This window comes from Miniopterus schreibersii, assembly GCF_964146895.1.
Source record: "Miniopterus schreibersii genome assembly, chromosome: 14".
In the NCBI taxonomy this organism is placed as follows: domain Eukaryota; kingdom Metazoa; phylum Chordata; class Mammalia; order Chiroptera; family Miniopteridae; genus Miniopterus; species Miniopterus schreibersii.
In genome coordinates this window covers 27,411,870-27,426,955 of record NC_138114.1, presented here as the reverse complement: position 1 = coordinate 27,426,955, position 15,086 = coordinate 27,411,870, and the positions used below count along the sequence as shown (strand labels likewise).

General features: G+C 39.2%; 1 protein-coding gene across 2 annotated transcripts in view; it reads right to left on the bottom strand.

Annotated features, from left to right (window-relative positions):
- IPMK (inositol polyphosphate multikinase) overlaps positions 1-14,349 on the bottom strand; it is a 29,022-nt gene extending 14,673 nt beyond the window's left edge. Inside the window, exons 1-2 of one of the 2 annotated variants that reach the window (XM_081158910.1) lie at positions 13,829-14,349; positions 3,124-3,218 (exon numbers count right to left, since the gene is read on the bottom strand). In XM_081158910.1, coding sequence (XP_081015036.1) covers positions 3,124-3,218; positions 13,829-14,018 — 285 coding nt within the window. In that variant the 5' untranslated portion in view covers positions 14,019-14,349. The remainder of the gene's footprint in view (positions 1-3,123; positions 3,219-13,828) is intronic. The other variant, XM_081158911.1, reaches the window with a different exon arrangement.
- Positions 14,350-15,086: the final 737 nt, after the last annotated feature.

Below are 15,086 nucleotides of genomic sequence, written 5' to 3'. Positions count from 1 at the left end.
AAAAAGGGAGTCACAACCAGATACAACAGACATTTAAAAAAAAAATACTGTATGAAAAACATTCCCAAGTGGGCAATTTTGTATAAAAATCTAATCTAACTATATTTTGCTAACTCATTAATAAAGACAAAATCAAGACATTGAAGAAACGGAATCACCGGTTAAGAATATATCCTTTCCAGGAATGAAGAAAAGAACAAAAGGGAAAAGAAGGATGGGAAGGAAGAAGAGAGACAAAGACAGGCAAAGGGTCTGATAAATTCACAGGTAAGTTCTGCCAAAGCTTTAAAGAACAAAATGCTTATGTGATACAAGTTCTTCCACAAAATACAACAAGCAATGCTCCTCAACTCATTTTATGAAGCTAAAGGAAACCTGATATCAAAATCAGACAAGGACAATATGTGAAGAAAATAGTTCAATCTCATTTATGAGCATAGTCGGAAAAAAATCTGAAATAAAAACTAGCAAACAAAATTCAGTAATGCCTATTATTAAAAATAAAAGGCATGTCCTAGTAGGTTTTAGTCCAAAAATAAAAGGTGGTGCAATATTAGGTATCTATTATGGCATTTATGACATTAAGAGATTAAAGGAAGAAGCTCATGATCATTTCAATAGATACAGGAAAGGTAGCTGAAAAACATTCAATACCTATTCATATCATATTTTAAACTGTTTCCTGAAATAAAAATAGAACGAATGCTGTATATCTCCCCTTTCCACTTCCACAATTTTCTATCCAAGAAACTGGCCTGAATCAAGTGCATGAATGGGATCCCTTGCCCTCTCGTCATTCTCTTACTGGTGCAGGAGAGTGGAGGGTAGAAAAGTGGAGGTCAGGTTATTTACTACTCTAGTTCCCTCCTTATCAGTTCACATCCTCTCATAAAGTTACCCTCCCCAGATCCCAGTAACCACTCCCTCTCCTTGCCCTTACAGGTCGAGGAATGGTAGGGTATCTCTTGCAGGTGGCCTTAACTCTGACCACACCTTTGTAAACAATCCCTTTATTAAAACTGACAGAGTGCACCATTTTGTTTCTTGACAGAACCTGGACTCACACAAGAGGCAATTTCCTTAACCTAAGAAGAAGTATCTACCAAAACCTTACAGAGAAAGCATATTTTAACAGGGAAATGTTAAAAGCACTTTTGTTATATGAGAGGCACATACCCCCATCATTGCTTCTACTGAGTCCTGAATTGGAAGTCCTTGTCAGAAGTATATGGATTCAAAAGGAACAAACAAAACTTTCAATCACAAAAGATGTAATTGTCTATATAGAAAATAATTAAAATTCTTAGAGAATCTCAGATAAATACGAGTTAAAAAGAGTTCAGCAAGGATACTAGACAAAGAACACTAGACAAATATCTATTTCATTCTTATGTATTAGCAATCATTGGAACACTTAATTCAAAAAATATGTTAACAATTGAAACGAAAAATAAGGTACCTAAAATAAACCCAACAAATTATGTACAAGACTTTTACAGAGTAAATATAAAATACTTTCTTCAAAAAAGAGGCATTATGTAGCAGCTAAAAACATATATTCTAGAGCCAGACTGCCTACGTTTAAATCCTGGGACCACCATTTACATTAGCATGATCATGATCAAACTGTTTACACTAATTATGCGTTAATGTACAGATGTATGAGGATAACAACAGTACCTAGTTCACAGGTAGTTATGAGAATTAAATGAGTTAACAGTGGTAAAGCATGTATAACAGTACTTGTTTTTTAACTTTAGCTTGTATTTTTTTTACTTGTTCCTAAACTTAAGAGCTAAAGCCATAAAATTTAGAAGAAAACATAAGCATAAATCTTCATGACTTTCGACATGACACCAAAAGCACAAGAGACAAAAGAAAAAACTGATACACTGAACTCCAATATTTAAAAACATTTGTGCTTCGAAGGACACTATGAAAAAAGTGAAACAAATACCCAAAGAATGGGAGAAAATATTTGCAAATCATGAATCTGATAAAGGCCTTGTATCTAGAATATGTAAAAAACTCCTACAACTAAGTAAAAAAGACAACCCAATAAAGAAATGAACAAAGGATCTAAACAAACATTACTCCAGAGAAGATTTAGACATGGTCAGTAAATACATGAAAAGATGTCCAACATCATTAGCCATTAGGGAAATATAAATTAACATAAACCACAATGAGGTAACACTTCACTTGGATGGCCATTAAGAAAGAAAAACTAACAAGTGTTGGTGAGGATGTAGAGAAATTAGAGCCCTCATAATATTGCTGGTGGAAATGAAAAGGGTGTAGCCACTTTGGGCAACACTTTGACAATTCCTCAAAAATTTAAATGTACAATTATCATATGACCCAGCAATTCCAGTCCTAGATATATCCCTCCCAAAATTGGAAACAGGTACTCAAACAAATACTTGTACATGAATGTTCATAGAAGCTCTACTTACAAGGCCAAAACATGGATACAACAAAATGTGGTAAGTATAATGGAATATTACTCAGCCATAAAAAAACACAAAGTATTAATGCATACTATAATGTAGGTGTGCCTTAAAAACATTAGACTAAAAAGCTAGAAACAAAAGGTCACATATCATATTAGCAGACTGGAGGTCGCCAGGGACTAGGAGGAGTGAGGTACAGGGCATCATGCCTTCAGAGTTACAGGGTTCCTTTGGGATGATGAAAATGTTTTGTAACTAGACAGAGGTAGTGGTTGCAAAACACTGTGAATGAACTAAAACTTCCTAGTCATGTGGTTAATTAAATATTAAGTCTGCCCCTTGCCCCCCACTTTGGAGATTCAGTGTGTATCAGCACTAGGCTAAGAAATCCTGTAGTGAAAACAGTTAAACTCAGCATTTCTGAGAAATACAAATAGTCTCTCAGTTAGGTGTTTTTCAAAATGTAGGTCACAACCCGTAATTAAAATCAATTTAGTGGATCAGAATAGAAAACACTAGGCTGTATCAGTAATGATAAGCATTGTATTTCATGAAGCTTTTGTTTCAGTCACACACACACATTATACTAAGACATGCTATCAAATATATCTTTTACTGCATGATCACCAGAAAACTGAAAAACACTTTGAATACAACAAACAAATCTTACCTCACTTACCATATTATAGAATTCTAGCTCTCTTGGACCCCTTGGAGGTGGCTGCAGCTGTTTCAAAACTGTGCCATCTGGATGTTGCAAGATACCTATAGAACAAAGATCAGATTTTTTTAATGTGTTATTTTTATTGATTTCAGAGAGAGGAAGGGAGAAGGAGAGAGAAGTAGAAACATCAATAATGAGAGAATCATCAATCAGCTGCCTCCTGCATGCCCCTACTGGGGATCAAGCTCACAACCCGGGCATGAGCCCTGACCAGGCATCAAAGTGTGATCTCCTGGTTCATGGGTCAACATTCAACCACTGAGCAACACTGGCTGGGCAAAAATCGGTTATTTTTAATGCTTTGATAATAATGTATCTTGCATCCTACAATAGATTTAGATTTGTTCCTTAAGGTACAGGTACACCACTTTCATAAATTTAAGGGCTTCCTTTTATTTACTTCAGAAATTTTAACATTCAACCAACATGTTTCAGTGCTTGTTATATGCAAAGCACCAGAACACAAATTTTAAATAGCTTGGATTTTTAAAAAATTTTTATTTTTTTAATATATCTTTATTGATTTCAGAGAGAGGACAGGAGAGGGAGAGGCAGATAGAAATATCAATGATGAGAAAGTCATCATTGATCGGCTGCCTCCTGCAGGCCCCTGTTTGGGGATCGAGCCCACAACCTGGGCCTGTGCCCTGATGGGAATAGAATCTCAATCTCCTGGATCGCAGGTCGATGCTCAACTGCTGAGCCACACCCGGCCGGGCCAAATAGCTTGGTTTTATTGTCTCCACAACTATTTCCTTAATAGCTCCTCAGACTTTCTAATAAATATGTGTAAATGTTTATAGAAATTCTTTAGTAACAAACTTTCCAGGAGATGTTAATTTATAGTTAAACAAGAAGCAAGTTAAAAGCAGTAGCAATAATTGATCTCACTTTTACAAAGAGGAAAAAAAAATGTTAACAGTGGTCCTATATGAATCTTCTACTTTGTAATTTTTTATGTCTCTCTCATCTGTTAAAAGAAAGCAAATAATTATTTTCCTGATTCAGATGCACTGTATATAGTTGTAGAGACAGAATGAAGGCACCTAGTCAATGAGAAAAATAGGGGCCCCAAGTCTAGAGTAGGAAGGGGCCACCTTTTTATAATCTGCAGAAAGAAGGAGCCTTTTTCTGAAGTCATTATGTATTATAAGCAGAGAGTCTCAATTTAGGACTAAAGTAATCAAGTTATTTGTTTTAATACCTAGATATAGAACAGGTAAATATTAATCCATGTGGATAAGACTGGATGGGAAGCAAAGGATTTTGGGACTTTAGTCTAATATAATTAAAAATTAGTGAAGAGAAATTCTAATTCTGAAGATTGGGATATATAGAACAAGAAAGACCTTCACTTCCATGGTAAGAGGCAATTTCTACCGACTAATGAAGAGTGGTGAATGAAAAGAAACCTTGACGAACTAAATTCCAGAAGGTGGAGAACACGAAGCATTCATAAATGAGAGAATCAATGGCAGCTTCTCTACCTCAGGGTAAGTACCTAGTCTACAGATAGGTGCACCTGCCATTGAACAAACTCATTAAGAGGCAAGCAAAAATCAGCTTGATCACAGAAAATAGTGTGAGGTAACAGGTTGGATTAGGCACAATAGTTTTAACAGACTGCTTGGTCCAGCAATTCTCCCACACTACTCACTCTGCAACAGACCCCATCTAAATTTTCCGAAAAGTAGCCATGGAAGAGATGGTAATCCCAGGCATTCTCCCTGTGAATGAATTCCAGGATCCAAAAGTAGACCAACAATATCTAAAACTGACAAATCCCTCCCAGCTGAAAAAGTGTCAAGATAAAAAAAAAAAAAAAAAAAAGGAAGCATCTTGGAAGACTGAGCCAATAACAGATATACTGCAGCTAGGATTGTAGCCCAGCATCAGATTAACTAAATTCTAGGAAGAACATGACTTATCAGCCTCTTACTCTAACAGAGGAAAAGACTGATACTCTATGTGGAAAAAAACAACAAAGCAAAAATTAGTCCACTTCATTCCCCACTGAATGTGAAAAAGCCAATAAAAAATTATACGATATATCAAAAATTCAACAAAATGTGATGCATAACCTAAAGAAAACAAAGTCAATTGACAAACACAGAAGCTGACAGATGACCAAGTAATTTTAATCAGCAAAGATGTCAAAACGATTATGAATGTAAAAAAATTATAGAAAAAATGATTCTATAATTTTTGTGTAAGTTGCTTTAGTCCTATAAATGCTGAACAGATGAGGTATTTCAGGAGAGAAGTAGAAATTCTAAGAGACCTAAAGCAGAGAGTTAAACAGGAATACTGGAAAAAAAAAAATCCTTTGGCAAATCAGCCTCACTCTAAACATAAGCTTGTAACAGAGGAATTTCAAGCCCATGATGTACTGAAAATATATCAGTCTGCTTAGACTTCCGTAACAAAACACTGCCGACATGTGGTTTAAACAAATGTTTATTTTTCTCACAGTTCTAGAGGCTAGAAGTCCAGATCAAGGTGCCAACCAATTTGGCTCCTGACGAGAGCTGTCTTCCTAACTTGTAGTCTCTTCATTTAGTCCTCACATTCTGGGGAAGAGACGGGAACGAGGGAGAGAGTGAATAGGAGGGGTGGGGGGCAGGGGAGAGAGTGAGTGAGTGAGAGAGACAGAGAGAACACTCCCATGCCTCTTTTTAGAAGAACTCTAATCCTACTGAATCATGCCCTCACCCTCGTGACCTCACTAATCTTAATTACCTGCATAAAAACCCTATCTACAAGTACAATCATATTGGGGGTTTTTTTAACATGAATTTTAGGGGATACAACATTCAGTCCATAATAGAAGGTAACCATAACGAAATTCAAACTTGGTTCTGACTAAATTGGCTCAATCACCAACATTAACAGCCTAACAGAAGAGGCATGTTAAACTTCAGGTAAAAATACTGTTTGTGTAAGTTGCTTTAGTCCTACACATCATGTCTAGAATTTAATAAAAAATTATAGGACATATGAAAAAGCAAGGAGAAAAAAAAAATCACTGTCAAGAGATAATGCAACAAATAGAACAGTTTGAGGTGACATGGATGTTGTAATTATCAAAGAAGCTTAAAATAACCATAATTAATATATTAAAGGTTATAACAGAAAAGGTAAACAAATGCATGGAAAGATGAGGAATTTCAGCAGAAATTTTGAGAGTCAAATGGAATATTAGAAATTTAAAAAGTGGCAACAGAGACAAAATTGCTTTCTATGGGCTCATTAGTAGACACAAAGTAGCAGAGGAAGGAATCAGTGAATTTGATGGCAGGTCAACAGAAATTATCCAAATTGAAACACGAAGAGAAAAAGAAAAAAGGAGAGTGGAAAAAATAAGAAGAAATCATCCAAGGTCTGTGGAATACCAGCCTGAGAAAACTATCATTAGAATCCTCCCTCCCAAAAAAGAGGTACACTCATGTTCTTTGAAGTCATTAACAATAGTCAAGAGGTGGAAGCAACCTAATGTCCATCTACAGATGAATGAATAAAAAAGAGAGGTATACAGCCCGCCGGCGTGACTCAACCTATAGGTTGAGCATCAACCTATAACCCAGAAGATCATGGTTTGATTCCCAGTCAGGGCACATGCCTGGGTTGCAGGCTTGATCCCCAGTAGGGGACATGGAGGAGGCAGCCAACTCATGTTCCCCTTTCATCAATGTTTCTATCTCTCTCTCCCTCTTCCTTCCTCTCCAAAATTCAATTTAAAAAAATATTTAAAAATAAGTAAAATAAAAGGGTACAATTTCCAGTAGGGAAAATTTGGTGAATACTATATATGACCTCTACACTGAAAACTATGACTAAGAGAAATTAAAGAAGGCCTAAATAAATAGAGATATACCATGTTCCAGTACTGGAAGACTAAGTATCATAAAAAAATCAACTGTCATAAAGAAACCAACTGTGCCCGGCCGGGCGTGGCTCAGCGGTTAAGCATCGACCTAGGTTCCAGGCGATCAGGGTTCAATTCCCGGTCAGGGCGCATGCCCGGGTTGCGGGCTGCAGCCGATCAATGACTCTCTCATCATTGATGTTTCCAGCTCTCTCTCTCCCTCTCCTTTCCTCTCTCTGAAATCAATAAAGATATATTTAAAAAAAAAAAAAGAAATCAACTGTCACCAAAGCAATATATAGATTCAAAGCAGATACAAAATCTTATCACGTTTCTTGGGGAAAATGACATGCTGATTTAAAATCTATAAGGAAATGCAAAGGGCCAGAAAAGGTCAAGACAACCTTGAAAAACAAAGTGGAATGCTTACTCTTTAGTACATCGAGGCTTATTCTAAAGCAACTTGAATTAAGACAGTGAGATATTGTTGCTAGGATAAACAAATAAATCAGTGAAAATAAAAGTCCAAAAGCAAATCCAGAGAACTGACTGAAAAATTCAGGGTATATATGCACCATGGAGTACAACCGAACTGTACAAATGAGAAAGCTCTCCATGAACTGGTATTACTAATTTCTAGGATATACTGTTAAGTTTTAAAAGCAAAATACAGAACAGATATACAGCACACTGCTCTTTTTGTGTCAGAAAGGGAAATGAAAAAACATACCTATCTGCTTATTTCTGCAACAAGAAACAGAAATGAAAAATCAAAAAACAATAAAACTGGTTACCTACAAGGGATGCTGAGGAATGGGGTAGAGTGATTGGAAATGCCACGACACTTCTGATATACCTTTCTGTAAAGTTTGACTTTTTTATAGGCATTCAAAAATACCTAAACAAACAAAAATGAAGAGAACAAATTTTAGACAGAAACAAATGAGTCCAACCGTACTTCAAAAGAATATTATCAGAGCCTGGCCGGGCGTGGCTCAGCAGTTGAGCATCAACCTAGGATCCAGGAGATCGGGGTTCGATTCCTGGTCAGGGCACATGCCCAGGTTGCGGGCTCAATCAATGACTCTCTTATCATTGATGTTTCTATCTCTCTCTCTCCCTCTCCTTTCTTCTCTCTGAAATCAATAAAGATATATTTTTTAAAAAGAAAAAAAAAAAAAAAGAATATTATCAGAGAAGGGAAGGGCTAAAAATAAACCCCTAGGAAGTTTTAAGAGTTTCCAATCACATACCCTCAGTATAAGAGAATTCTATCTTGAATTCCTCTTATAGGTTTGTTTTCTGCAGCAGTATGGGTACAGAATTTCTAAAAATTATAGGATTGAGCAGGAAATATATACATTAACATTGTTGGGAGCAAGGGTTCTCACTGAGATAGATGGAAAATACAAATTTGGAATCAGGACAGAACACTGTGGAGTTAGAATGAAATTGAAAGTATCAATAAAAAATTATAATAACTTAAAAATATTTAAACATACTTTGTAGTTATAGTCATTGAAAAGGCCTGGAAGCAATGGCACTCCAATAGCAACGAGCACACTTAGTGTCCAGATGTTGGTTTCTAACTACTATTTCCCACTAAAAATGAACCAAGACCCTTGGAGAACTGGCTGGTTCTAGAGTTGGAGATGAGTCTAAAATAATTTGAGATAGAAAGGAAGTACCACTGACCGTATCTGCAACAATTTGAACAGTAAAATAAGTTCTATAATGGGTTATGACATTTTATCAAGTAAGAATCCATGAGCCCAAACTGATCACAAATAAGGACATACATACATAGGAATAAAGGGAGGCCTATTTCTTATAACAGAATGCTGATTGTTAACATAGAGGGAGTGGTAGAATTGGAAGAAAATCATAATTTTTCCACTTTCAGAGTAAAGACTACTTCAGGCAACAATCATCAACAGATGCCAAATCTAGGGGTGACATACGATGAGGATCCAGAATATCTGTATGATCTTAAAATTAAAATGTCTCCCCATAGCCCTAGACGGTTTTGCTCAGTGGTTAGAGTGCTGGCTCATGGACTGAAGGGTCCCAGGTTCAATTCTGACCAAGGGCAGGTATCTCGGTTGCAGGCTCAATCCCCAGCCCTGGTTGGGGCATGTGCGAGAGGCAACCAATCGATGTGTCTCTCTCACATCAATGTTTCTCTCTCTGTCTCCCCCCCTTTCACTCTCTCTGAAAAGCAATGGAAAAAATATCCCTAGGTGAGGATTAAAAAAAAAAAAAAAAAAAAAAATGTCTCCCCACAGATACTTATTCATTGCAAGGAGAAAAATATTAACTATATACTGGAAAAGTCAGACCAAACTTGGGCCAGATGATCAAAATTAATAATGGGCAAATGGACATTGTGAGCCTTCAGATGTGATATCTTAAACAGGACACACTTAGCCCTGGCCAGTGTGGCTCAGTTGGTTGGGCACTGTCCCATGCACCAAAAGGTTGCTGGTATGATTCCCTATCACAGAACATGCCTGGGGGCATGCAGGAGGCAGCAGATGGATATCTCACTCTCACATCAATGTTTCTCTCTCTCTCTCTCTCTCTCCCCCCTCCCTTCCCCTCTCTCTAAAAATCAATATAAAATCTTTAAAAAATAAATAAAAAGGATACACTTGTATAATGTTCCAACCAGAAATGCATTACCTGAATTTCATCAGGAGAACCCATGAGAAATCCAAATTAAAGAATATCTCATAAAATAACCAGCCTATATTCTTCAAAAATGACAATGTGATAAGACAAAGAAAGGCCAAGGAACTGATACAAATTAGAGGACTCTAAGAGAAATGACAACTAAATGTAATAAATGATCCTGAATTAGATCCTGTGCCGAGGAAAACAATTATGATTAAAGACATTATTGGAACAGTTGACAAAATTAGAATATGGACTATAGATTAGATGGAACATTGTATCACTGTTATATTTCACATATTTTATAAATGTGCTGTGGTTACAGAAATATACACTGAACTATTAATGTATAAAGGGCCATACAACCTATTAAATAGTTCAGGGGGAAAAATAAATGAGTAATCAAAAACTCAGAAAAATGTTAAGTTCTCTGATTGTTCCTGTAACTTTTCTGTAAGCTTGAAATTATTTTCAGTCAATTTGTTTCAAAGGATATCTAGTAAAATAGACCAGTAAACAAAAAAGTTGTGGGTTTTCCCTCTCCAAACAGTATCAGTTTAAATCTCTTTTCAGTAGACTACCTCATTCTACATCCTAAATTGGATCAAGAGAAAAATACCAGATTTCAACTATCTGTTTAAATCTTTAAGGACTTTTGAAATAAATTAATGGTACATGTTGAATATTAAAACAAAAAGGATTTTATGCTAACTTAGGTGAATTTGGGGAATTTAAATTGCTAACAATTACACTTTTGTGAAACTTTCCTATAGAAAAAGTTATACAATGTACAAGGCATACTATAATATACCAGAATGTTTAATACATAACAAAAAATGATGAAAATCTAATAATCCAATACTAGAGAAATAAATTATAATACAACCACACTATAAAATACAATCGTTTTTTAAAAGAACGAAAGTATATTGTAAGTACAAAAATATGGATATACTACATGATATAATGCAGACCGGAAACAAAAAGTTGCTGATATATCTGTTTGTAAGAAAAGTCTCAATTGTGTTATGTGTTTATGTATGTGTCCAGGAACAAAGGCTTGAAAGAATACAGCAGAAATAGTTACCAGCTATTGCCCTTGAGAGAGAGTATGGGGAAGGGCACTACTATACTGTTTTACTCTTTGATTTTTTTTTCCCTAAAAGATCATGCACTACTTTTACAATTAAACAAAAAATAAAAACACTTTGTATTCTTAGAAATAAGATTTCAATGTACTTTGATGAAATATGATTTCAGTGAATAACATAAAACATAACTGATATCAGAACTATAACATATTCTTGTCACTTAACTATAACAAGATCTATTTTTCTCTTTAAGTACTGTTATGCTATTGGTTCTATATTTTTAATTTAACAAAGGCAATGTCGATGTAAGAAACATCCAAACCTGTAGAGAATTTTGATGTGTTTATTTCAGCCAAAACTGACAATTGTTGGGAAGCAAAATCTCAAATGCTCTGCAGAATGGCAGTATGCGCTTCCTTTTACCACTTGAAATTAAAGATTATGTCAAGGTGAAAGAAAGCAAGGAGAGAATTGAATTACAGTATAGTTAACAAGATTATGTGCTCTCTAGAGGTTGGTTATTTCAAAGATGTGTTAATCTTAGATGCAGAAAACAATGGACAGGGCTTGCGTAGGGCAAAGATAAATTTTTTACTAAAGTTATATACCTACCATGACCTGCCCAGTTAGGAATTAATGATCAGATCACCCTGTGAGGTTACTTTCCTGAACCCCTTTTTCGTCTACACCAACAACTCCTTTTTGGAAATAGGTAAGATATCAACCCTAAATTGAAAAACCCTGGTTACTTAATGATAGTAATAAAAATTTTAAAAACAAATATCCACACAATGTTTCTAAGAAAGTTTATTCTGAGAATGTCAGTTGACAGTCAAGCCAAACTGTGACCTACCTGATGTACTTTAAAACTATAAGTGGTTTTTTTTATAGTGGAGAGACATATAAATTCTTGAACTCTGAATTACTGAACATCTTGTTAGGCATTTTATGAATAGGGAAAATTATCATCATACAGTGTCCTTTCACTAACAATATAACCATGGTTGTGTAAATAACTGAGAATTAAATTCATCAACTACTTAGCAAATTGCTAGCACAATATGTTTGAGGCATTGTGCACTAGTGATACAGACAGTCCCTTAGTCTTACAAAAAAGTCTTACAAAATTGAAAAAAGTTTATTTTAAATTGAATGCAATGTAACTTAAGGACTCCTTCCTCTAGAATCTAAACGAATACCTTAATTAGGTAATTTGGGTGACAAATTCTTTTAGCCATCGTTTGCAAGGTAGTTTTAAGTCACATTCAAGGTACATTTGTAATGAGTCAGAGATAACTCTCTGAATAGGCTATTATATACTTTGATAAGCAGTAGTTACAGTCTTAAGTGACAATCATGGAGATTGTGCTTATGTTCCTTTTTGTTTATCTCTTCTCCTTTGACAGAAGTTGATCTCTAGTGACCCTTAGGAAACAATTCTTTATTCAGGCCTCTAGAATACTATTAGGAATATTACCGTCACAATTCACCAATATAAACCAATAGATATGCACATAAATCTATTAACAGTACTTAATTCCTTAAGCACTCTCAAATTATCATTACCTAAAAGTGACACTCAAGAATACATATATGCCACGCACCTTGAGAACATGGTTTCCTTACATCTATTCTAAAAACACCTTGAGAACTATACTTAGTTCCTTATCTGGTGTACTAAACGAACTGTCAATTTTCACTCTTACATTCCCCTTCTGGAGTTTAACTGAGCCCAACGTAGAAGGCTGTGGGGATAAACAGATTTGGTCTCTAACCTCAAGGAACTCACAATCTAGTGACAACATCATTAATGCCTAACTTTCAACAAAAGAAAAGTAGGTAAAGATTAAAGTAATGGGAAGTGTTGCTCTTCGAGAAATAACACACATTTAAACAAGTCCTCGTCAATTTTCAAAATCATTGTTTTGAGTTATCTTCAAGCAAAATACACAGTGGAAAAAAAGAGTCCTCTCAGGCAGGACTCTTGGTTTCCAGATTCTCACACACAGTAACTGCGTGACTTTAGGCTTGTCACTTAACCAGACTTGGCCTCAGTTATTTTGTCTAAAAATGTCAGTATTATCTAACCAGCCTAAACCCAAATCATCTTACCAGCATAAACCAAATGGTCTCTGGCGGCCTGGCCTCCAGGTCTAAGATCTGCTTTACTCACACACTCATTCATCAGACTCCCCAAATAACCATGGTCCAGGAAACCAGTGTAAGCTAGATGAGTTACAGTTCCTAAACTGAACTTTACATCAACAAGATAATAAACTGATACAGGCCCTGTACTGTGCGTTAAGCACTGTCAGCTCAAAAAATGTATTACACACGCGATGATACAGTCTTATATAAAGATGATCAAAGACTAACTGAATGACCTGTGTACCATTTTAGCACAACAGCAGGGTGCTGTTTCCTACCAAGAACCCGAGTTTCTGCTACTGGAACCACGCCTCCCGGAGAAAAGCACTACATAGCAGAAAAACCTCTCAAGGGGCAGGGAGGGATCGGGATAAGACAAGACAAGCTCTCAAAAAAAAAAAAAGAGAAAAGAAAAAAAAAGCCCTAGGTTTTTTCCTACCCTCCAGCTATGCACTGAAAAAGCACTAGATTCGCATCATCTGCATTTCATTCTATCTCTTTTGCAATAGCTACCCACTTATAATAAACAGACCTCGTGCTCCGGGGAGGATTTACTTCCCCGTCCAGTAAAATTGAAGTTCCGTATTTTCACTAACTAAGCCGCCTCCAATCAACACCCACCCTCCCCGGGGAGGACACCGGGCACTCCTCTCGCCGCCACCTCCGGCTGCAAGCCTGACGCCCCACACCCTAGAATCGCCCCACTTTTCGAGACCCTCCTGCTCGGGTCGCGAGGCTCCGGGGGAGAGCGGAAGAGGCCCGGGCCGAGCCCACAGGGGCGTCCAGCCCGGGCCGTGGAGCCCGGCTGCCGCCCCCGGCCCGGGGCTCACGGAGACGAAACGGGAGCGGCAAGCCCCACGCCACCCCCACTTACCCACTTTGTCCTTCCCGTACATGTGCCCGGCCACCTGATGCGAGAGGGGCACGCAGCCGTTGAGGAAGCGGAGCCTGCCGCCCGCCGGTTTCGGGGTGCTCTCGGAGACGGCATCGCTCGCCGGTGGGGGCCGCATATCTGGGGGGCTGGGCGACTCGAGCCGGAGGGGGGATGGCGGCTCCGTTGCCATAACGGGAAGCGAAGCCGTAGCCGCGGCGAGAGCAGGGGAAAAAAAAAAAAAAAATAGGGCGGAGGGACAGGACGCCGAGAACCCGGGGGTCGCTCAGGCTCCGCCGCGAGGAGGCCCGGGGGTTCCCGCGGCTGGTGCCCGCTGAGGCCCTGGGAGGGGGCCCATGACGCCGCGGAGGCGCGGGCGCTGCCCTGCCCAACTGCCGGCGGAGCGCGGCTCCCGGCTCCCGCAGCTCTGTCGCCGCGGCCACCAGCCCCGGCGCAGCCCCGGAGGCGGAACCGAGCTGAGGAGCGGCGGCGGCGGCGCCCGCGCTCCTCGGGGCCCTGACGGCGACGGCGGCCCCACCTCCCGCGCCCCCGCCCCCTCCCGCCGTCCTCCAGTCCCCACAGCTGCCGCGCGCGTCAGCACCGCCCGCACGGCCGCCGCCGCGAGCTTCCGACTGCGCGACCCGCGGCCGGGGCCGCTACTGAGCATGCCCACAGGCCGCCCGACGGGACCCCCAGGGGCGGGGCGGCGCGGGGGGGTGCGGGGCGGCGCGGGCGGGCCGCGACCCCGAGGGCGAGCGCTCGCGTCCTCACTCGCGGACCCCCGGCTAGCGTGGAGAGGCCCTCGGGCTGTTCCGCTCTCATTCATTCAGTGCGCGTTGCGGCGCTTCCCGGGGTCGCCTCAAAGGCGCCGGGGGCTCCCTGAAGTGCGGAGCGGTCAGTCACACGGTAGGAGGGCTAGGAGGCAGCTGCGGTGCCAGGGGTGGCTCGGGAGGCTGCCCCTAACTGCGGTCACTCCCTCCAGCCCCCAGACCACGTAGAAACAGAAGTAAAACCAGGCAGCTTCTTAGACGCATCTTCAAAACACCCTTCAAGTTAATCCTCGCCCCTAAACGTTTGCCTCTTATAAAAAAATAAAAACAACCACCAAAAAACTGGAACCCACACTGATTTCAGACTGTAGAAGACAGAGAATAATCTTAATTCTATTTTTTTGTGTGTGTGAGCACATTTTTTGGAGAAATTAGCTTCTCTCCCGCACCCCCCGACCCCTTAGCGCAAGCTCCAAGGTCCTCGACTAATG